The 24,115-nt window shown below is 39.2% G+C and overlaps 3 protein-coding genes across 3 annotated transcripts; 2 read left to right on the top strand and 1 right to left on the bottom strand.

Annotated features, from left to right (window-relative positions):
- Positions 1 to 29: 29 nt before the first annotated feature.
- LOC135936397 (protein SLC31A2-like) lies at positions 30 to 1,867 on the top strand. The gene is made up of 3 exons (XM_065479233.1): positions 30 to 253; positions 320 to 473; positions 1,269 to 1,867. The coding sequence occupies exons 1-3, from the start codon at positions 178 to 180 to the stop codon at positions 1,615 to 1,617; spliced, it is 579 nt and encodes a 192-aa protein (XP_065335305.1). The 5' UTR covers positions 30 to 177; the 3' UTR covers positions 1,618 to 1,867.
- A 2,048-nt stretch (positions 1,868 to 3,915) lies between these two features.
- Positions 3,916 to 21,367, bottom strand: nau (nautilus). Its single transcript, XM_065488089.1, has 4 exons — positions 19,832 to 21,367; positions 18,601 to 18,795; positions 16,853 to 16,940; positions 3,916 to 4,413 (listed from the first exon to the last, which is right to left on the bottom strand). The coding sequence occupies exons 1-4, from the start codon at positions 20,135 to 20,137 to the stop codon at positions 4,253 to 4,255; spliced, it is 750 nt and encodes a 249-aa protein (XP_065344161.1). The 5' UTR covers positions 20,138 to 21,367; the 3' UTR covers positions 3,916 to 4,252.
- A 426-nt stretch (positions 21,368 to 21,793) lies between these two features.
- LOC135941968 (carboxypeptidase B-like) lies at positions 21,794 to 24,008 on the top strand. Its single transcript, XM_065487843.1, has 6 exons — positions 21,794 to 22,223; positions 22,277 to 22,474; positions 22,524 to 22,715; positions 22,920 to 23,287; positions 23,533 to 23,719; positions 23,779 to 24,008. Exons 1-6 carry the CDS (start codon positions 21,794 to 21,796, stop codon positions 23,949 to 23,951), a joined length of 1,548 nt encoding a protein of 515 aa, XP_065343915.1. The 3' UTR covers positions 23,952 to 24,008.
- The last annotated feature ends 107 nt before the right edge of the window (positions 24,009 to 24,115 follow it).

Here is a 24,115-nt window from a genome sequence, read left to right as displayed (position 1 = left end):
CGGTGGTCTACCAGATGTCCAGCCCCCCCTCTTCCGACGCCGGTACTCTTTCGAGCGCACTGCTCAGACAAAAACATCATTATTTTTCGTCCTTTCCCGTTTATCAGACAAAGTCAGCTGACGAATTTGAAGGCGAGAATGGTGTGCACACGGGCGTAAAAAAGCGACTGGGCCGCGATGCAGAGCACCTTTTGGGCCGGCTATCAGCTGGGGGTCTTCCTCTTTCCAGGCTTCAGGGTGACCAGCCTCACCGGTGAGCTGCCATGCCCCGCCACTTAAGACTGACCTCAATTAAAAATATGCCTATGCCCCAACAAAGGGTTTGTTTTCACATGCGTCGCAGTGGGGTCGGTGGCCTTTCTCACGGAGGCGGTCAAATTGTTCCTGCTGACCAGGATGCGCAGAAAGGAACATCGTGTGATGCCGCAACGGGACATTGAGCAGACACCGCTCGTCAGAATCAGGAATCGAAGGTGATTTTAGCGTTTAATTTTTTCAGAAGTCCAAAAATAATTTATTTTTGTAAGTTTTTCAAATACCAAAAACACAAACTTTTTATATTCCATAAAAAAGAATTTAAATGTATTTTGAATATAAACAATATAAAAAACAATCTTTTATCATTGTAACATCCATAATATTTTTGTATAAATGGTATTTATTTTTTAAGTGTTTATTTTCTATAGCAATTCTATATAGCATTTCTTAACAATGCGAGCCCATTGGCTCGCATTGTTAAGGCATTCTCAGGAGTGTCAAAGCAATGAGAGGTATTTGAGCAGTTCGGAGATCTAATACTGGCCATACTGGCTACCCAATGTCAGAGATGGCAAAAAGTGGTTAGCTTAGTGACTCGAATTGCTCAAATTGCTCAACGGGCTGGGAGGCGCACCGGCGCCGACTCGCGGACTCGCTACTTGCTGATATGCACCTTTCCAGCATGCGTGATTTTGACTTCACGGGACGAATGTCTAGCTTGTCAATGCAGTCTTCGGTGCGGAGGCAAGTGGCCCTTGAGTGGGCTGGGTCCCTGTGCGGCCTGGTGCGCCCATTCAATCCGTTCGCGGTGTTATTGGGACCCGGGTTTCAGCATTCGTGCCAGTGCAGTGTGCGCCCTTCCCGGTCCTCCGGTCCTCGGACAGGGATAAAAAGAGCAAAAAAGACTATAATACAAACAAATATCATGGGATGACAAGTCCCAAAGGGAGACCTAATTAAAAATTAAATTAATCGAATTTAATACAATTTTTTCTGTTCCATATGTTTAGGTTAACAGGTGCACAACAATCCCTTCTGAGACATTCGTCTGACTCGGCTGTTTACCTAACGTACACGGTTTCGGCCTACCTGCAGATGTTGGCCGTCATGTCCTTCAACGTGTGGATTTTCCTCTCTGTAGTTCTCGGCACCTCTGCTGGCTACGCCGTTTTCTCCAACACCTCAGCAGCCCAGCAGCAAAAGCTCATTTCCCCCGCTGTGGGTTCAGTGGACGCGTCCGTTGTGCACAGCCCAGTTGACTCGATCGACCCTGAAGTGACCTTCAGCGAGGCCTCCGTGTCTGGCGCCGACACCCTGGACACCACCGCCATTGTCCATAGGACTGAAGACCTAGCTTGACGAGCGGAACTATGCATTCCGGACGAATTTCGCCAATTTGAGACCACTTGCCAATTTTAAGCTGCTGCACAGAGTTTAATATAAATTTTATTCTTCGATTATGTTCTAGCGATTTTAAAGAGTTTAAACTACCAGCGCACAAAAGCTGAAATTAATTTATTTATTTATTGATCCATCATCCTGCCGAATTGCGAACAAACGAATTTGGGAGTGTGGTCTTCGCAATTTTTAAATTTTACCCAATCGAAGATAAATACGTGAGCAAGCCAAAGAGGTTTTAACCTGTTGATTAAAAGAGAAGACTGCCTTTGTAAACATTGATAAGGGAAAGATAATTATATATAGCGCTTAGATTTTGTAAAGATGTGTACACAATTAGCTTGTACGAATGTAAATTGCAAGCTCCAATTTCAGATTATATGTACATATGTGCCTAGAGCCCAATTAAAGTTGATTCCATTTGACAACAAAAACGTTTTCCTTTCACAATCATCAAATTCTATTTTTCAGAACTCACAACTGTCAATAATAAACGCTTAAGGCCAGGCTCTATCTAATAAAAGAAACACACAAATATGAGATATTGGTTAAGTATGATAATATTATCTCATTTCAATCACTGCACAAACATCCACTCAGCTCAAATATGAAATGGTTTTGATAATGAATTTTTGGTAAGCAGCAACGATATTTCTTTAAAAGGAATGCATCCTCAAAATTCTTGCTTGAGGAACACCCCCGTTGTAAAATCTGGAGGCAGACATTTCTTGTGCGAATGCACGTGGCATAATTCAGCTCTCATTCCTTTCTCGCTCGAGATCATAAATGCTAATGACACACTCGACAGTTGATGCAGAGAGGCGCGACACGCAAGTGAAAAGGATTTACTAGCAGTCGACAAATTACTCATCCGCGGCGAGGGCTGCGACGGGAGCCAAGGGATGCATCACGTATTGGGGATCAACTCACCAAAATGAGATTAACTCGCATTATGCAGCAGTAAATCAGAATTAGGAAAAACTGTAAACACGCTCAGACAAGCTAAAAACGGAACGTCTCGAAAGCTGTCCTCTTCTCTTATGCGATCCCCTGCGCACCAGGAATAATCAGCAAAGTCTCTAGAAACACAATGAAGCGATTAATTTTGGAATAAAGTTTGGAGCAATCGCTCTGTTCATAGTCTGTCCAATGGCACCTTTTCGTGTGTCTCTAAAAATAAAATGAATTACTCAGAGTCATAGAGATTTTGTAATTTAGTGTTTCCGGTGCCGCTGGACACGTTGGAGCGAGGGAAGCGCGCATCCCCGGCTGAAACGCAATGTGGCACACGCTCCCTGAGGGGCTCACCCCCGAGTGAGAGCCTATAAACACACCACTTAACCCCCAAGAGTTGTGACACTTTTGGATTGTCACTTTGGAAATGTTTCGCTCCTCGCGTGTGTGGGAAACTTTAATTTGTGCATCAACGAGAGCTTCCAAATTTCTGAGATAATTTTTTTACTGATTGTATTTTTGGCACAAGTCATTAAGGTCTCCAATAAGAGTTTTAAATTTTGTTTAAAATAATAAATTAACGCCCTTTTAATTAAAATATAATTAAAGCCTTCTGCGCTGCCATTAAGGGCATACAGACCAACAATAAGACTTAAAATTGGTTTGACCCACCCGTGCCTCCCATCCAAAAAAAACAGTTTATGCTACACTTAACCTGCCAAATTTCAAGTAAATTTACCAAGCATGCAATGTGGATTGCTGAATGCCTGTTAAAAGTTGATAATCAACCTAATGAACGAATAAGTATAATTGCCTGAAATTAAAAAGATAAATTTCGTGCAGGCAGATGTTGGAGAACGACGTAAGGCGTGTTGAATTTTGTTAAACTAGAAAATATCACAACAATACGAAAGTCTCAAGTCTCGGATTCCTGCGCGTCCCGCTCTGCTGCGTTCTCATGGGTCTTTGGGGGATTTGCGTCTGTGTTTGTGAGGCGAGATGGAGAAATATTGCCACTCGGCGCTGTCGCATCTTCACAGAGAGCAGCGGAACTCTTTTATTGTCGCGCATCTGGAAACCATACAAGCGAGAATTTGAGACAAATATGCCAAGAACAAATAATCCCGACACTTCTTGATTTCCTCCCTCTCTTATGCGCTTTCCTTTTTCTGCCATTCAATTTACGATCAGCTCGCGTTTTGATTAGGAAAACAGACGCGTCGGAAGACGGCCTCGTTAAAGAGAATATTTTTCTGACGTCCGGGACAGCTTATTTTGTTTCATTTTCAAAGTGATTGCACACAGTTTGGTTGAAAATAGTAGATTTATTTCAGTGACTTGTGTTTCAGAATGAGCAATGAATACATGCAAAAACTTACAGGCACTTTTTGTTCTTTAGAGCTTTTAAAATGCTCCCATACTGTCAGCTTCATTTGGCACTATTAAATACATTTCGCATCAAACGCAGATCTATGATCTTTTCTTTCTCTAATCTAAAAACTTATGCAACTAGAACTTTTGATTTTTGTTACAATTTCTTTACATATACAGTCGTCAGACTCGCGTGTGTGTAAAATGCACACATTATTTTGGTTTTGTTCTTTGGCAAATTTCGCGTCGCCCAAGAGGCACACTATGAATGTCAATGCTGCATCAGATAGTCCGCCTGATGCTCAGGCACCTCCGTCGTTCTCAGGGTCGCTTCAGACGAGGGTCTAGGACTGATCCGCTCGACGATGAGACTCAAACAGTCGAGACTCGAAGTGCCACTGCTCTCACTGCCCGAGGACATATCGTTCGGTCCTGAAACATTTCATAAAAAATCTCATTAAAAAAATTTGACTTATCCAAGTTCATAAAATAACTGTTCTATCGTGATAGCAAAATTAAAATGCATTGAAGCTCAATTAAGAGCAATTATTCCCATTGCTTTAGAAATTTGCAAGGATATCTATCATTAAACCAAAAAAAGACTTTATATATAATTCGGTAAACCGAGTGTTCTATTTTTTCTTTTCTCTTCCTTTCTTTATTTTGACCTGTTTATGTAGTTCAAACAGAAATTAAAACCTGTACGCAATTTTTGCATGCATGAGCATTTGTATGGATAATATTTTGTATTCATTCGTCAAAATACCAAAAGCAGTCAATCAATTTTGTGATTTTTACGGTTTCAATGCAGTGAAAGATTTTCTTAAAGATTCCTAATTAGGTCCTTTTTGCACGATGCAATGAAATAACGGAAACAAACGTCATCTCTATCTCTAGAGCAATAAAAAAACGTTTGTTCTCTTTTCTTTGCACTCATTGTCAGAAATGAATGCAGGCGTACGTGTTCAACGATCGCTTTATGATTCAAAATTCTTTCCAACTAATGCTGTAGAACAATTTTTTAGGGGTTGGATTTTTATATATTGTGTATCGTTTCTTATCTTCCAAATTCTTTAATCAAAATCAATTCAAACACAGAGGAAACAAAAATCTCGCCTTTGCTATAAATTTCATACGAGTGGTGCTAATACTAAAAGTAGTTCGATAGCTAAACGAGCAGAAAATGGGAAACTACGGAAATAAGTACAAACAAAATAATCCCATTTCACTATATTTAAAAAATGTCCGTTTGTCGTTAATCAACATAAGAAAAGCTGTCCTAATCGAGCTGAGAGGACGAGGCATCTCACTCAGCAAGCCACCCACAGCGATGCATCTTATCTAATTCAGCTGCTAATTAACATGTATATGAACAATATCCAAGAGCCTCAAGCGTATATGTCATCAAGGCTGAATTTAAGTGAGCGGGTCCGAAAAACACCGCACGTAATTCAAAACAGAGCTGGGTTGCTGCTTCCAAGCCGCAACTCATTACGCACACCTAAGTTGCTGTTTCAACTGAAGGTGGCATTCTTAAAACACACACGCATAACATTCGAAAGCGGTCTGGATGGAAAAAGCCGACGGCACGAATGTATAATTTGGAGTGACTCTAAATTTACCCTGCTGGGTGGCTGAGTGACGCGCCACTTAATCCATGTCCCTTATATTAAGCGCCCACACACCAAGAGGCATTTTCAAAAGCGGCCTGTACAAAGAGACACACGGAAAATAGACCTTTCGCAGTTGACACTGGCTTTAATAGCAATTCATTTTCAAAATGCAGACGTTTTTTGCGAGTCTGCAACGAAATGCCTCCCTGGCTCCTGTGGCCACTGGTGCAGTTTCTATTTTAGATTGTTAGTATTTCTCAGTTTTACGCATATCAAAAGCACGTGCGATGTAAAAATCCTGTTTCTCAATTTATAAATAGTGATGTCTGTATAATGAGAGTAGTTTTGAGCTCCTGGACGAAAATGCTTATCTAAAAATTGCTTTTAGTTTTTTCACAATAGTCGGATAATTTTAAACGCCCAGAATAATGCATCCGGCGAGCGATGTCCGCGATTTGACAGCCCATATTAACCAGCATATTAGCGCGGCAATTTTTCACCTTCCACTCAGCGCGGGCCGCTTTTTTCAACAGCCGAAACTTCTCACCAACATTATTTCCTGTCAAAGCTGTTACACGAGCCATTTAAATTTCTGTTTCAAAACACTCTTAGATATTAATGTTTTTGCTGAAATTGTTTGAGAAGAATGTAAAAAGATGAGGGTACGAAAATAGCTCAAAACCTTTCGCGGAGTTCGAAGCATGTTGACGCTTCTGGATTTTCTTTAGATTTAATATTATTGGTCTTCATCTCTTGATGAAAAAAAAAATTCTGTAAACAATTTTTAATTTGAATATGTTTTAGAATATGTATATGAACGATTAACATTGTACAATTTACAATAGAAAAAAATCTAGCGTTGCTCCGTATATGTTACTGCTCTCTTGAGAGCATAGTTAATTTGCTTTGCATTCGAAAAAAAATGATAAGTACTTGTACATGGCTCTTTTACTAAATTTTCAATCACACGTTGGGAAACAAACGTTTGAACAAACCCAATGATGGTATCCGTGAAAAGCGTGTCGAGTTAACATATTTGTTTTTTAAATTTGCTTGTTTCCAAAATCCATCAGACTTTGCTGTTATATTGAAAAAATTGCAATCGATTGAATCTGCTTCAAAGCTTATATATTAGTAACAAATCTGCTGTAAGCACCTGCGATGGGAAGTGAAATTTTATTTTTTAGATCGTCGACAAAATAATCAGTTGGAACTAGTTTGTATACAAAGCGAGATTTCATTCTTTTATCGAAAGCTCTTTGAAAACTCTATAAGAACGAAGTCTTAATTAGACTTAAACTATATCTTGCTACGGCCTTCGAAGCCGTATGAAGCAATTAGTTAGATAGCTAAATTTAATAATTTATTAGCTGCAATGATGCAAGAATATGACAAATATTTTAGTTTAACAGTAACATGAATCGATTCCCTAACTTGAATCACGCTGTTTGTAAATAGTCGTTCCTTGGAAAGTCACGCATAAATGGTGTCCAGAAGAGCACAGTTTAAATTTATTTGCAATTTCCATTTTTTTTATTTTGATGTTTGGGATTTTTTAAATACGTCACATTATTTGTTGACTGCAAATCAATTTTAGAACATCCTCAACCTACACTTTAGAATTTTGGTACTCATCACAGCTATTTTGAATGTGCCACTTTGATTCAAGCGATGAATCAACGAGCATTTTCAGAGGCGTGAAAGATGCATTGCTACGGGCAGAAGACAAATGATTTTAAATATTCGGTTTGGAATTTTCATGTGACAAAAACAAATGAAGGCGATAAAACTATTAGAAGCGAACGGAGCAGGACGGGAAATAAAAAAGTCTAGCGCGTCCTCAGGCGCCTCTTCTGTTTTATCGCCGCTGCTCGGTGTGTATTCCTCTCGCACCCCTATTTTTGTTTGCTAGAAATAAAGCTTTTGTTTCTCAAATAGTGACAATGAGCAAGACAATGAGACACTCTGCTCGTTATTTTTTCAGCTTATTCTATCCGTCTCTCTCCTGGGAATGAATCAGTTTACGCTGTGGAAATTATATTATCTTCGAGTGAAGAAGCAGCCACTTCAATAAATTAGCAAGCCACCAACACCAAATAATAAAGTCACTTTTTAATGGCTCGTCCAACACAATGCGGCTGAAGAATTTTAATTGCGCCGTTTACTAATCGCACTGGGACAAAAAGCATTTATGGCCTAATCGTTATTGATGCGCCAGCCTCTTCGAAATAGACCGACATAGTCAACGCAAAACCAGCTGCTCGAGTTCTACTGAGATTAGATTCGCAGCCGAATTTTAACAGTATGTACGAAAATTTAAATGAAGCTGTTCTCTACCTCGGTAAACATTTTGTTAAAGGACCATTTTAATTGTTCCTGGCTGAAAATTCATAGGACCTTGTCTTAAACTTGACATATCTGCTGCAGCGGCCGCCCATAAAGAGATAGAGAAAGTACTGTGATTAAGCTGTCAAATAATCGACAAACAAATCAACATTTTTCACACTCAGCAGAAAAAATACCAATGGTTTCATGAAATTTAAGTTTTAACTTTGCGGAAATAAACTAATAAACTTCGGGGTAGATAATGCTTTAGAAATTTAGCTTGTGATTTTCGTACTGATTTGTAGAAAAAGGGAAGAGCCGAATTCGAAAATAACCCGTCTTGAGTAAAGAGCTTATCGTTTGATCAAGGCATCGCGGTATTTTTAAGCATTTCAGTATGGGCCATTTTTTTAAAAGTGTGTATCTGATGGATGCGGCGGGACTTTTTGCCCTTCCTGCGAGCGTGGTGGCTGTTTTCCAAATGCCGCGCAGGGCTGCTAGAGGCGTGTGCGTAAAATAAAAGCTGGCTTGTAAGCCCCCCGCGAGTTATTTGAAGCTAGGCCTAATCTCGTGTCCTTTTGATCGTAGACGACTTTATTCGCCGCTTAATTCTCCCGCCGCTAATTAAGACGCGCGCTTATTTCATTCCTGCGCCGTTACTTAAACACGCATACCTCGGCCTGGTGGTGGCTGCGGCTGCAATTATTTTGTTATTGCAATTTCGCTTGCAGCTCGCATTCGTAAGTTAATTGGACGGTGGGCAGAAGATGGAGATCTCGGTGTGTTTGTGTTTCGGATATTTATGTGACTTCTACAACTGTAAATATATACCTATTTTGAAATGTTTAATTAACGTTTCTCAGCTGAAATGCTTGTGAAAAAATCAAACAGTGATCTACGATACATTGTTGAGTAAAAGTTAGTGAAATTGGAAATAAAATCAAATATTATATTTTCTTATTACAGTTTGTATTGGTTGTCTACCAGAAAAAGTAAACTTCCAAGGTTTCAAAAATTTTGTGTGCAAAGTGTATTATTTAGATATTTTTTAAATTGGTCGTAAAAACTGACGAAAACAAGTCGAACGATTTGTTTGAAGATATGCTTCTCGTGAGTCGCAGAACACGCGGCTGACGTCTTTGGAATAAGTCCATTTGACCACGGACGAAATATTTCAGTTTTTCGTGCCATGAATCCGTCACTTTTTATGTTTTAATTCCCTCAGCTCTCGCGGGGGTCTTTTTAGTAAATGGTGCAGAGGAGGAAGCCGCGAAAGAACGAGCTTGGAGAGCGCGCGATGTTTACAAATCGCTGTTATTTTTTCTCTGCGGCCATACATCTCCTGCCCTTAATGATATTATGTAATCCCACCTAGTTATTTTGTTGATATAATTACTACGGCCCAAAAATAGACACTTTTACATATGTAAGGCTATTAATTCAAGAGTGAAAACTTTGTATTTTGTTCCTGCCCCTTGAGCGTTGAAATTTCTGATCTGTATTTTCTATTTACTTACAATCAACGCACTTAACAGGGGGAAGTCCTCAAGTTTTGAGTAATCTGAAAGAGCAAATCAAAACATACAAGCTTACGGGAAGTTGGGCAATAAAAGAAACACGTAAATTTCCTCGAGAGTCGGATCGGGAGACCTAATAGAACTAAAATTACACTATTGCTTGTTGTTGAGGAGAGCGAGGCGTCGAAGAGAGCGGAGAAAATTAAGGCACACTCATGAAACTGCGACACTTTAAAACATCACGTTAGAATACAGAAAAACACACTCAAAGTTTTAGACAAAATAATGCCTCGCGCGCTCTCGGTGATGAAACGAAGAAGAGCTCTTTGAAGACGGATCCTATTTACAAAATAATCAGCCCTCAGAAGTCGCAATTCAAACGACGGAGGCTTCGGCTTTGATTTTCGCGCGGATTGCTGTCAAAATTAAATCACGGCTGGGGGATGCGAGGGGATAAATCTGCGCATAAAGTGAACGCGTGGACCAGCCGAAGAAAATTCGCCGGCCAGTTGATTGGCGGTACACTTCGCCAAGAGATATTTTAATTTGCGGCCATCGAGTGTTGGGCCGAGAGGGGCGACATCAAATTTTATTCGCCCCGCCCGACGCTAAATTGGACAAAAATAGAAACAGAGACTCATTCATTCCTGATTTTGTTTGCTAGCGCGCGTATTATTATAATTGTAGGGGCACCGCGTGTTTTCAGTCCCGGCCTCTCCTCGCGCGCACGGCTATTCGCAATGCCAATTTTTAATGGGGCCTGCTGCGTAATTGCGCAAATTCACGCGTCGTTTAGCCTGCCGGCTAAAAAGTAACACACTCATTTACACTTGCACGAATTAGACGCAACCCTGCGACTTCGCTGCCAAACGCTGCGTTTCACAAGTTTAAATTAACAAATTGCAAGCTTTTAATTTCTTAGAAAATATACAATGAATATAAAAATATTCATTTTTAACTGAAAGAAAATGTTTGTTTAGAGCAGATCAATCGAAAACTTATTATATATATACGTGTAGAGTATTTTATTTGTCAACGAAATTCAAGTTGACATTTTGCTCCAACAGAGAAAACTTTTCCTATTTATTTTTAGGCTCACTTTACTTTAAAGCCTGTCAGTTTATGGGTGAGTTAAATGTCTGCTATACCTCCACCACTCCCTTGATGCCTAAAACTGTTGTCGTGTATTACCAAGCTGCACGATTTATACTCTTTTAATTTCCGAGGCATTTACTTCTAAGTGTCGTCTGTTATTTTACACTCATTCTAGACTGCAAAGAGGGTTGGAGCCAGGATGTTCCTCGATTTGCCGGGAACTGCACTGCCTGATAAGAGCGCATGTGACAGAATAACGGCAGCTGCGAGCGCATTTTGGACACAATTTTTGTGCTCAAGTATTTTGACATATGTCATGTAACATGGGGATTTCATTAATTTATTCCTATAACTAGATTGATTAAACTGCTTGAACATTTATATCTCAATCAATTTCCCTCTAATGAGACCATTAATTTGTTTTAAAATCCAAAGAGGAAAAGTTTGCTAAGTAAATTAGCACTGTACGGTTTACCAAAATGCGAGAATGGTCTGAGATTTTTATTCATAAATCAAGTTCATAATCCCAAGAAGGCGAGGAAAAATTTGCAGGCTGAAAATACAACTTGGCGCAAAGCAATCAAAACGTGTAAATGTGGTGTAAAAGACACAAAAAAACTGTTCTCTTTTTGTTGAAGTGAGATGTCAACACGCACTACTTATTTTTATGTGGTATAAAACAGAATTACACACTTAAAGGGCCGGAAGCCTCTCAAGCTTCTCGCGTTCGCCTTGCCTTGCCAACATCAAAAGCGGCGACTCTAAAATTTGACGACGCGTACGTATTCCTCCTCTGTCGCGTCCTCCGCTCCGAATTATGCGACCATTACATTTTTCCGACCCGATTTTATTGAGCTGCAGCTCGAAAATGTCAGTTATTTATGTCAACTTTTGGCCTGCGTGACCGAGCACGCGCTCAATAAAATCGGGAAGAAATATGAGCGGCTCTCAATTTGAACAACTTCATCAGGTGAAACAAACATCGTTTTCATGCCAAAGTTATGTGTTCCAGACATCAGCCTCTTTCGCAACACGAATTTAACCGTGGAAACGATTCTTGAATAAATTCTTGCTCAATCTGACGCGTGACCATTTTGTATTCATTTCGTGAATGTGATGATAGTTAGAACAAGAACCAAAATTTGTATAAGAGAAAAGGATCTCTAAATATTTTAACTCCATACTTTCTCACTTTGAGTATGAACGTGTGTTGAGCTGTTTTTTTTCACAGAACGGCTCATGACGGAGTGCAAATCAATTTTTTGCTGCTCTATAGCTTGTCAAAAACCATTTGTGTAGTTTTCCAACCTATTCAAAAATTGAAGGAGAACTCAAATCGAAAGTACACATTCTTATTTTTTATTGTTTGACTTGATAATAATTTTACAAAAATATATTATAGTCCCAACAAACAGTGAGTTGTAATTTAATGCACCTTTGGTCATGCAAAAAGAGTATGTCATGATAATTAATATTTTTTATAGTTATCAGTTCAAATATAATAAATATATATATTTAAAATTCGGATGATATTTTCTCTTTATAAATCCGGCATAAAAATGTCGGTTTAATTGATTGATGTGATTTAATAGGTCTTTAACCATTGAGAAATTTGTATAACTAAAAATAAAAAACCGTGTTGAATTGATGTTAAAACTTAATTTTTTCCGCAAGGGAATTTTGGTTTATAAGCCTTAGCCGGGGAGTATAATTGTGGAAGAGTTGTAGGGAAAAAAGAAATAAAACATTTTTACCTTTCCCTCATTGAGAGCATTAATACGTTTCTTGATTAAAACAGAACCGCGTCCAAAATAGACTGCGCAACTTAGTTAATTGAACGTGTTCCGCTCTTTACGGCACACATTTGAATAAAAGACGACACTTTCTCTGAGTACCAAACACTCCCTACAAAATGAATTAATTAACCTTTCACTTCTCTAGGAGGCGACGTCCGTTAATTAAAATGGAAAGAATCCGGCGCGATTACATATTTAGCACGAGAGTAGTGCTCGCGCACCCATTTTGAAATGAAAAGCGAGTCGCCCATAGCTCGGGATTAATTAATGGTGACTCGTGCATAATGGCGTGACTAATTAGCCGGCCGCGCAGTTTGACACACACACACCACGCGGTGGAGTCTAGAGAGCGGAGGGTAAATGGTACACATCTCCCTCTCCGGGCAGCCGGCCAGATATTTAAATTGAACCGTGTTTTATGACCCTGATAGGTTTAAATCAAAAACTTTTCAGGAGATTGACGCAAACGAGAGCGGCGGGTGCTACACAGAGGAGTGAAGAGGCTTTTATAGACTCGTGTCTCTAGAGTTATTGAGCATCTATATAGTATTCCACAAATAGACTAGTCACACTCATTTCTGTTATATTGATATCTCGAGAAAATATTTTGTTAAATAGTTGATTAGTGGCAAAGGCTAGAACTTTCCGCTGAAAGATTTGTGAGGCGATAGAGTAAATCGTAATTAAAAATTTCGAAAGTTAGGATTTTTTCAGAGAGCATGTAATAAAACACAGCATAAAATATTCAACCCCTGCGATAGTTGAAGACGGTAGAGCTGCATTATTGAGTTCGTTTTTAATTTAATATTTTAAATCACCCAACGCAGCATTGATTCATATACCTTCTTATCAAGTTCTACTAACGCTATTTTAGATTGCAATTCGATTTATTTTCTGTAAAACATAGTGCGAGATTTATGCAACTTTGTATATCATTCACTCACCAATCTGGAGCTAAATAAAATCACCAGAATCAAAGGTAATCTATACCCAAATGTCGTATTAAGATGCCAGTATAAAGTATAAACGTTATAAAACTTATGTTCGTATACCAGGATATTTTAACGTTTTTCAATGGAAATGCCAAGAACGTAAAGCCCTTCCGGCGGCAGTAAAAAGCGTCCAATGAATCAGCTTGCGCGAATTTCTGCCTCTTTTTGAATCACCCGAAATCAAATGCACGTGTATGCATGCTGAGCGCGCGAGATTTGACTATTTTTAGCGAGAAGAGTGTGTTGGAGAAAAATGGTCGGTCGGCACAGTGAGATGTCGGCGGATGACAGAAGAGTGACGTCGAGGAAACCCTAGAAGCAAATTAACCGCTTGGGTTGCGACCAGTCCCTCTCGGCATAAGTGCTCCCGAATGTGTTGCTCTTTCGGCCGAACCTGCCTTTTAGCGGGCCAATCTGTTTTCGTGCTGACAACAAACGCGCGCACTCGTAAAAGTGTATAAAATGCGATGTGTGATGGAAATTAATACCCCGCGAGAAAGCGAGCCGTCGGATATTATTTTTAGCGTCACTTCTAGAGAGGCATCGAAAAACACATCCTAACAATTATTTCCCATTAGCTTTGATGCTGTAAATAGCTTGGCGGCAATCAGCGCCGATTCGTTTTAATAATAATCTAGAGATAATTGTCTAAACTAAACAAAATCAGATCCAAAGATACAGTTTTATGAGACATTATAATATTATGTCAGAAGAAATTAAAGCATCTTCCTCGGCGTGCGGTGAGCTGTTTATTTTTCCATATTTTCTACAGAAAGGTCCTGCTCTACTAGTTTCGGCTTCTGGTTGCAGCCCTAATTCATAAGCTTCCAGCTCTTTCTGGAGACACATACTATCAAACTAATATATTGAAAGAAAAATAACTTCATTTAGAGACTTTTTTTGGTGGATACTAATTTAAACAAAATTGATAAAATAATTTAATACTCTTCTCGTCACTATTTTCCCATTTAACGGGATTTTTTATGTTTCGTCTCAAACATCGCAAATTTGGGATTATACTGTTTAGCTTTCTTAACAAAATTTGTAGCTCTAGATGTGTTCTGGGCGGCTTAATATTACTAAAGTCTCTAGAACCGCAACAATATTTTTATAATGTCTACCCAACAGAAGCACAGCATGACGACGCTCCTATAATCTGAAAGTCAACTCTGTCCCTATGGAAACACAAAAAGTAAAAGTGATTTTTCATGTCCGAAATTTCGTGTTACTGGTCGGCGTACTGATTTACCACCGCGGACATAAATCAGCGTGCGCGCGGGCGTTATTACAATGTCGGATGGTGTCGCCGGTCCAATAACAACACCGTGTAACACACCATTCACGCCAAGGCCGGGCTGCAAAAAGCGCTAAATCTTCGCACGCACCGTGAATTTGATTTGTATAATGAAGACGCCTGAGAGCATCATAAGGGTACACACACACACACGCGGCGGGATCGCAGCCAATGGCGAGTTAAACCGACCGAGCATTTATCTGAAAATAGCGGCCGTGTGACATATAAAATATTTCAAAACGACATCTTAGCGCGGACGAGTCGCTAAATATTTTTAAAAATAGCCGCGTGGCCGAACTGCAGCAGTCGCGCGAGAGGCGTTGAATCGAATTGAGAGGCTATTATTTTTTAATTTATTCGTCGTCAATTTTGGCACGGCCAGCTACGCCGAATCCGAACGTGTTAAAGGATTTCGCGCAGTTTCTCGCGCCTATTTATTTCTTTCATTGATGTTGCTCGCGCAAGGATATAAATTAATGCCATTAATTTTTGAGGCCCCATCAGAAATAGTTGTGTTTGTTTTAAAAGCACAATTTAAATAGAAACCTGGCTCGAGACCGCACACCACGCTTTTAATCAATGCTGCGGAAAAATTAGAGGTACTTCAGCACAAAGGAAATGTAACTGAAATAACGTATTTCATGAAAAAACCTATAATATGAAAATAATGTTTTCCCTTTTGGCGGTAAAATTGAGTTGTTCCATCAACATGCTCATTCCTGCAGGATAGCAATCTAAACACGTAAAAATTTTATACAATACCACAGATGATTCCTCTGAACTGAACTCGGTTAAAAGATCGAAAGTAATTAATTCCCATTATTTCTGTAATTGAAGCACAGCTGTCTCATTAACAAATCTAAAAATTCCAAACTCCATCGTTTCCTAATGAAAACTATTTCAAAGAGTGGAATTCTGCTCCTGAAGCTCAAAAGGGAAATAGAATAGGAACAACTTGTGAACATTTAGGAAAAACCTAAAATGTAATAGAGCAATTGGTTAGAGCGTGACGGGACTGGAATTATGCAGAATTATTCAATTCAATTCTATAAAAATCATAAAAAATATTTACGAAATTAGCTAGAAAGGCATACTAAACAACACAAACCTTTTGCAGAAATTTCTGAAAACCATTTCAAGCAAGCGTAAATTAATATGGTTTAAGAAAAACTATGAACACAAATAGCCACTTCTTGATTCTACAAAACAAGAATATCCAAATAAACCATCCCGAGTATCCCAAAAAAATTAACAAAAAATCATATCAAAACTCAACTTAAGTTAGTCAGCAGTTTTGCAATAAATGTATGTCTGAGATAGTTTTTAAAGCCTGAGAGCAGCCCTTGGAATGGGATAATGCTCCCAGGCGCGCCTGCACCGAAAACAACAAAAATACAGAGAGCATGCAGCATATTTAATTAGAGTGCGAGTTGCTGTGTGAAAAATCCGTCTTTTTCACACTCGGTCGCGCGGCGACAAGGAGGAATTGTCATCGGCGGCTAGTGCTCCTCGGGCGATAAGTCAGGCAGGGAAGATGAAAGGGCAAGAGTAATGAGAGGGCGTAGGTGGGTCGATTAAGCGCGAACCGCCGTTTCGTTTCGCCTGCTCTGCGCGCGATGCTGAATGCAACATGTGTCTCGCATCTTCTCGCACCGCCGAAACCAAAATAAAAAGCAGCAAGCAGCAGTCTCGCGGCGTGTACGTTTTAATGAAACGCCGTTTGTTTTTTGCCCTCAGTGCGCGCGGGCACATTTTAAGAGAAGAGCCCTTTCTCATCATTCTGACACCAAGTAATTAGATCGGGCACTCTAGCCGCCTCAAATTATTTTAAAGCATGTGCACTTTGGGGCGATGCGCAGAAAAAAGCCAATTTCGGATCAGATTTACTCGAGGGAGTCATGGGAAAGGACTAACTCCCTCTTCTCTGCTGCGAGCCAATTCTAAAACAATTTGTTCTTTCCTTCCCATTAATTTTGTTGCACCATCAAAATAAAACTCCAAGAAATGTCTTGCATAAAATTTTTAGATTAGGTTTTGGGATTACATATGTGTTGCCTATAGTATCTCTCTTCAACTAGACAGATTGGGCAGCAAAAATTATTGTTTTGCTCCATTTTTTTGCACTTGTCAACAAAGGAAAAATCAGATTTAAAATCAAATCCTGAATTAGAATATTTGGCTTTTGAAACAATTGAAAGGAAATCAAAGTAGATCAGAAATTTGTGTCTTCGTCCCTTACCTTTTATTGGAGGGTATCTGTGACTCAGGTTGGTGTGGAAGTTTTGGAGCCTCTCGGAGACGTAGCTCTGGTTACTGTTTCCATTGCTCTGTAAAACAACAAAAATGAACATTTACTCTCCATGTCATGGAAATTGAATACAAACAAGATAGTCTCTTCATGCGGTGTAAAAAACGGATGTTATGTACGGGCCTGTTGACTGCACTTTTAACACATTTTTAAGACGCTTATTTTCAAGTGCCATCTTCCTTTTCTTAAGTAAATTTTAGTGCGTGGAAAAAAATCAGAACCACGACACACGCTGTCCGATTTGGAAGGAAACATTAATAAAAATTAACTCGCAGGCCAAATAAATGTGTCAAATGTGGCGTGAGGGTGCAAGAAAAGAAAGTGCCGACGAAGAAGATGAGAGGTATTTTGACAGAGTGCAACACAGACCGCGTGCGTCGTGGGCTGTTTCGGGAGATATCATAAGTGCTGGCGGCACATGAGTTCATTCATGAAAATGTGGGACTGTGCGTTTTGTGCTTTTGATTTATGACGTTCCCATCGTCATTCAGACATGAATGGATGAGGGCACTATGAGACATATGTGCAGGATGCAGTCAAAACGCAAATAAAATTATCCCCAAGTAAACAAAAATCGGGTGAAACTGTGTCAGTTTAAAATAAAATGAAAAAATCAAAATAATTCGGACAAATCATTTTCAATTTTTACCTGGACCGAAATATTGGTACAAAATATAAATAGAACTCCGTTGAGACTAAAGATAATTTTTATAACTCAAAATATATAACCTTGTCTGCTGCTGAAAAATCTTCCCGTTATATTATATATGTTTTCTAACTCTCTTAATTTCAATTTCTAAAATTTGGCAAAAATGCGATGAAGTTTCAACACTCTTCTTATTGAAATATTAACAAAAACTCCTACAGTAAAATTTAGTAAATTTTATTCTTAACGGTTCCCCAATAAGCATCAATCTAACGTTCACCCAATAATTCATTTAACTTGAAAAAGAAAAGCAAGTCGACAATATTCAGATGCGGCACACATGGCCGTGAAATTTATAGCCCCCTCTATAGCAACGTGTTAGCTTGGATCCGATTACAATAAGAAACTCAGGGCTAATGAGTCACATTTCATTAGCCCGCGCCTAGAAATTTTGTCACGGTGCTGCTACATTATTGGCTTGCTAATTGCCGAGTAAACCCTTGCTGGTGCAGGCAGCCGTGAAAAATAATCTTTGCACACCATAGAGAAAAAAGTTGCGAGCGTTGATGTCCTCTAAACATCGGAGATAATATTTGGATCGTTATGAGCTCCTGATGGTCCCACACATGGTGACAGACGTGCGTAAACATGGTTATGTTCCCCTTCCACGACCACCATACACGAAAAAGTGAAAGACAAAATTCAATACTGAAGGGATCACAATGTTTAGAATCAAACTTAACAAATGTAGGCCTGTTTTTGTTTGGTTTGATTGATCACGCAGCGAAATTCTTCACAAAGCCGACAGCCAGCCTTTTCGAAATTTGATTGGGGTGCGGGCCGCTGTGGAGGAATCTCAGCGCTAATTGGAGCGGGGCCAATTTTTTCATTACCGCGCAAATAAAGAACCTGTAGAATGCCGGCTAACAACATTTTTCGATCGGTTTCACGTCCGGCAAAACTTTTAGCCTAATTACTTGTCGCTCAAGAAATCGAGAGTGATTCTTTGGAATAAAAGAAAATTTGTACTCACATGAAGGTAGTCCCTGGCGCAGGACTGGCCATTGCTCATCTGTAGGTTAGTCGCCGGTTCTTCATCTCTGCCTGAGAGCACCTCCTCCAGCGACTCGATGTAGTCGATTGCGTTGCGCAGAATTTCCACCTTTGGCAGCCGTTGGTTTGGGTTGCTAGACGTTCGCCTTTTCAACGTTTCAAATGCTTCATTCACCTGAATCAAATATAAAAAGAGATTGAAATTTCAAAAAAAAAATAATAGAAGTGGGAATCATCGAAAGAGAGCATTAGCGAGGAGACGCGAAAAATCTACATTAACGCATCAAAAACAAACTCTTCAAGGTGGTAAAACTGTGGAACGACCTCTACCTGCCAAGTTCAAGGACTGAATCCCCCTGTGCTAAAAGTACGTGAGAATCGTGTAAAATAATCAAGTAATACTTTTTTATTTGTGCCTTAAGCCAGTACAAATGGCGAGAGATTACTCTTGTATACAAATGGTTCTTCATTGGGTCTTGTGTCATGTTTGGAAATCTATTTTCTTTAAACTTTCCGATTGCATTATCTTAGACCAAATATTTAAATTTTTGCACAAAGATTCATCAATATAATTAAAGTTTAAAAAATATTTAAGTTATGCTTGCTATCATAATTTTCAATAGACATCACAAAAATTGCTAGCAATTTCGATATATTTTTAATCTCTCTATACGCGTGGGTTAAAATTTTGCTCGCAAATTATTTTCTGTATTCCATAAATTAATTGAAAATTCTATTCCATCTATTGTGAGTTCTATTTCAGTGTGACGGACCAACCCTTTAAATTAACAATTCATCATGCAAATTAATGGGAAAAAAGCGACCTGATCGAGCGAGGAGATTGTGAGTGCAATTATTGTGATAAATCAATTAACTTCTACCATTTCCTCGACCGAATAAAGATACCTAACTTTTTATCAACCTGACAAAGCAAAAACGAGCAATGAATATTTAGATCCTTATATATTTTCTTGTCTGTTGCACACCTTTCTTTAGTGTTCAATTAAATTTTCATCTATAATATATAAATTTCACGAGACTTGAAAATTTCTTTTTCTTTCGAACTTCACCCTCAGCCACAACCAAGATCCATTTAAAGAATGTTATATTTAATAAACTTGAAAGTTTTATTTTCAATATATTCACCGTTGAATTTTTGCTCTTTTATTGAATCGCAGAGTTAGAGATTTTTCATTTCTCTCTTAAAATACCTTTCTGAGTCGTCGGCGTTCCCTGAGGGTGGCTGCCCTGCGTCTGTCCTTGGCGATGGTCTTCTTCTTGCAGGCCTTGCACGCCCAGGTGAGGCACCGAGGTGAGTCGTCGTGCGTGTGCATGCTGTCGGGGGCGAGGACGTGGTCCGCCTCGCTCTCGTAGTCTAGGTCATCCTGCAGTTCGCTCAGGCTGGAGCTCGAGTCACACGACGGCTCCTGATGCAGCGCCGCGCCAGGGTAGGCACCAGAGTAGCCAGCCATCACGGGGTGCTCGTACCTGCAGCTCGCGTTCTCCAGCACCATCATCTCGGCTGAGCGAATGGGAGCTGCTCTCGGCTTGAGCAAGTGACAACAACTGAAACAAACCCCTCGAGCCGCGCGCGCTTTCAGAACTCACGAGAGTGTGTGTGCCTCAAGCAAGCCAGCATCCCACCCCTGCTGACGCGACGACACGGCCGCCCGCCGCCGCCGTCGTCATTCTTCTGCTGACGAAAAAACGTCTGATCCAATCAATTCTACGCGAAATTGATTCAATCAATTTTTCCAACACTCACTGGCGATTTGTCGATTTTTATCAATTTTGCAAATAAAGCTATGAATTTTAAATTGATTAAAGTTTGTCACGATAAACAGCATTATGTACCAATAGTACTCTATAGAATAATCGGGCAAGCTAAACTGGGGCAAAATAACATTAACGTATTTATATCCGCAAAAATATATCTGTAGCTCTAAATTTACTGTGATTTTTAGACCCTTTGCTATTTTTTAGCCATTTTTTTCATTCTTCCTTGAATCTTGAATCCTTTAAGAAAAAAGAGCCTATTTCTTTTGCCTGACATGAAAAAAGTGAAAAAAAGATTTCATATTAAACTAAATGCACAAGAAATGAGATCCAAGAAAGAGCTGCACAAAAGTTAATAAAAAACTTAAAATAATAAAACCTTGTAATTTCAAAAGATATTTGAAAAACATTCTTTAATTTGTCGAATTTCAAATGGAAGGCTATTCGTAGTGCAGAAGATAACTGTGTAAATGAAAAATTGAAATTGTATTAATTTGCACAGAAATAAACTCATTGCAAGGATAGGTGACTTTGAGAAAAATATATATTTAATAATATAATATTTAATAAAGAATTCAGTTTTTTGGTTTAGTAAATTTTTACAAGGGGAGCTATGTTGCAATGAGGGTGGGTGGTGTGGTGTTCACAGGTTTTAGAAGCTTTATTTTCGTTTTTTAATTGTTGACAGCAATGGTGGTGCAGTTAAACGTTTTGCTTGACCGTTGATTCAGAATTTATATGCGTCTAACACACTGCGGCATGAATTTGGTTTTGAAAGCATAGCTGCATATTTCCAAAAAAGACGTGCGTGGGCTGTGGGCAATTCTTAACAGTCGATCTATACATACATAGAAATTGGGTAAAATTGGGAATGGAGGTTTTTTGTCTATAGCGCAAGAATATGATTATTGGCCATCGCCCCTTCATATTCAAGCCACAAAGAAACAGACATGAGTTTTATTTTAAGCGTAAAATCTATACAAAGAATATATAATTTTGCGTACACGCATATTTGATTGCGATTACTAGCTCATTGGGAACATAATAATATTACAAATAATGAAAGAGAGCTGTGGTATTTTAATGCTAAGTATTTTTTCCTGCTATATACTGCGGAGAATAATATTCTAAACCTTTTGAGATGACTTGATGAAAGATAATGATATTTCGAATCACGGGAATAAGTTAAAAAAATCTTTGCTTAAAGATTTTAATAATCATTCATATTAATAGTAACAAAATTTGTCCTTGTCCAGGCTCAACACCTAAAGATTAAGATAGTGTAAAAGGGTATGTTATATTATGCACCTATCATTCACATGACACCGGTTTAAAGTAAAAATTTTTGGCGCACGTGCGCGTTCACCAGAGGTATCGCATTATAGCGGTTTTCACGTATGAGATTACGCAAGATTTCAGCTGGGAAACCTGTTTCTTCGCCAATGCTAGGAATCCGTGTTGTTAATTATTTAAATAAACTCCTTAAAGAGCCGAATAACAGGATCCACCAGTTCATTTTTGAGTCTGGTTCCACCCGGAGAGGACCGCTCTGCGCACAGCATAATTCAGTCGCAATGTGGTCCGTCTCACTGACTTGCTTGCTGCTGATCATATTAGCCTCAAATGCAGCGGAAATCAGCGACGAATTCTCAACAGAGGAACCGAGCACTACTCCAGAAACTGAAGCTTACGAAGAGACCACTGAAAATGTTCTCAGCGGGGTTGCAGACAACTCAACCGAGGACTTTTCGGGCGCGCAATTATACAGCGTCAAGCTGAAAACGACAGCTCATCAACACGTTTTCCAGCAGTTGCAGGAACAATCACGTGAGTTCAATATTTAATATTTTTTATTTCAAGAAACTAAATTTTGTATTTAGTTGTAGACGTCTGGCTGCATGTAAAGAGTAAAAAGAGTAGCCGCGCGGAGTTCATGGTTATGCCGAATTACATTCCAAAAGTGTTAACAATGTTGTATGATGCTGGAATTCAGCCGAAAATTGTGGTCCCTAATATGCAACGACTGATTGAAAAGGAAAAAACTGAAGTCGTTACAAAAACGAATTCAGCGCGTGCAGGTAACACATTTTAAAAATAAGTTCCAAACTTATCTAATTAAAAAAACAGCCTACAAAATGAACTGGGATGAGTACCATCGATACGACACAATCCATGCTCTTCTCCTTTACTACGCGAATGAGTATCCTGACACTTGCACCCTCCACACAATTGGGAAAACCGTTGAAGACCGAGATATTCAGCTCCTCAAAATATCATCTGGAGGCGAAGAAAATAAACCCGCTGTGTTTATAGACGGAGGTAAAGCGCAAAAATATTTGATTCTTGAGTGGTAAATGAATAACAATACTTCATCCTCGTTGATTCAGATTCAGAGTTAATAAGGCGGAATAGTTACGCCAAAATTGGTCACGTTTAATTAAACAACTCTGAGATCAACGAATATTTAAATTGATCTGCAAACTTTATCACTCGAATTTTCTTAACAAACATCAATGTCTACAGGAATGCATGCAAGAGAATGGATCTCGCCAGCCGTCGTGACTTATATAATTAAAGAGCTGGTGGAAAGAAGGGGTAAATATCGCTCGTTCATTAACGACGTTGATTTCCACATCGTGCCGATTGTAAACGTGGACGGCTACGAGTATTCGCACGCGAGGAACCGACTGTGGCGCAAAAATAGAGCTTCGATTTGGGGACTTTGCAGCGGGGTCGACCTGAACCGAAATTTTGGCTACAAATGGGCAGCCTATTTTGGCACTCACAACTTTGGATGCTCTGAAGACTACCGTGGAGCAACGAGCTTTTCAGAGCCCGAGACAAAGGCTATCAGAGAATACATCATGTTCCAATCAAAAGCTAACTACAAGGTGAGGCTAATGGCGATGTTAACAGCATCATTTTCTAAAGCACAGCACGTTTCATAAAATAATAAAATTGAGTTATGATTTTTAGTGTGATTTTTCTGTGCACTTTTAATTATTTTGGAAATTTAAAAATCGTGAGAATAGTGCCTTGTGAAAAATTTTGCCCGCAATTTATGGAAACTATTTATAAAACTAAACACTATAGCTTAGTGAATAATCTGAATATTATAACTGGAAATTCGCTCCAGGCGTACCTATCATTCCACAGTTATGGCCAAATGATCCTTTATCCCTACGGATATGCGAGCGGTGAGCTGCCTCCTGATGTCGATGACTTGGAGCGAGTGGGAAAAGCTGCCGCGAACGCAGTACAAGAGCTCAGTGGAACAATATACAAGGCTGGAAACTCAGCGAAATTGATGTATAGAACTGCAGGTAGGAGGCTGGATGTCAAACAAATTGCAAATATTTATTTACGGGAAATTTGTTTCCAGGTGCATCTGACGATTGGGCAAAGGGAGAAGCTGGAATCAAATACTCCTACATCATTGAGTTGTCAGACAAAGGCCGATATGGATTCACGCTGCCGGCGAAATTTATCAAGCCGACAGGAGCAGATGCAATGGAAATCGTAAAGGTCGTGGCAAACGAAATTAAGCAAGTTTGAAAACTTGACTTTTTAATTCTATATAAGTTATTTATTCAATAAAAAAAATTTATTGTTTTTAACTCTTTTATTTATCTTCTTACTATGCTATAGGAAAATTTTACTCATTTTAGTCATAAAACAAATCATTCACCAAGTCAAGGATTTGTAATTGAGCGGAGAGC

This window comes from Cloeon dipterum, chromosome 1 (genome assembly GCF_949628265.1).
Source record: "Cloeon dipterum chromosome 1, ieCloDipt1.1, whole genome shotgun sequence".
Taxonomy (NCBI): domain Eukaryota; kingdom Metazoa; phylum Arthropoda; class Insecta; order Ephemeroptera; family Baetidae; genus Cloeon; species Cloeon dipterum.
The sequence above is the reverse complement of the archived record's forward strand: the minus strand, read 5'-3'. Positions and strand labels throughout refer to the sequence as shown.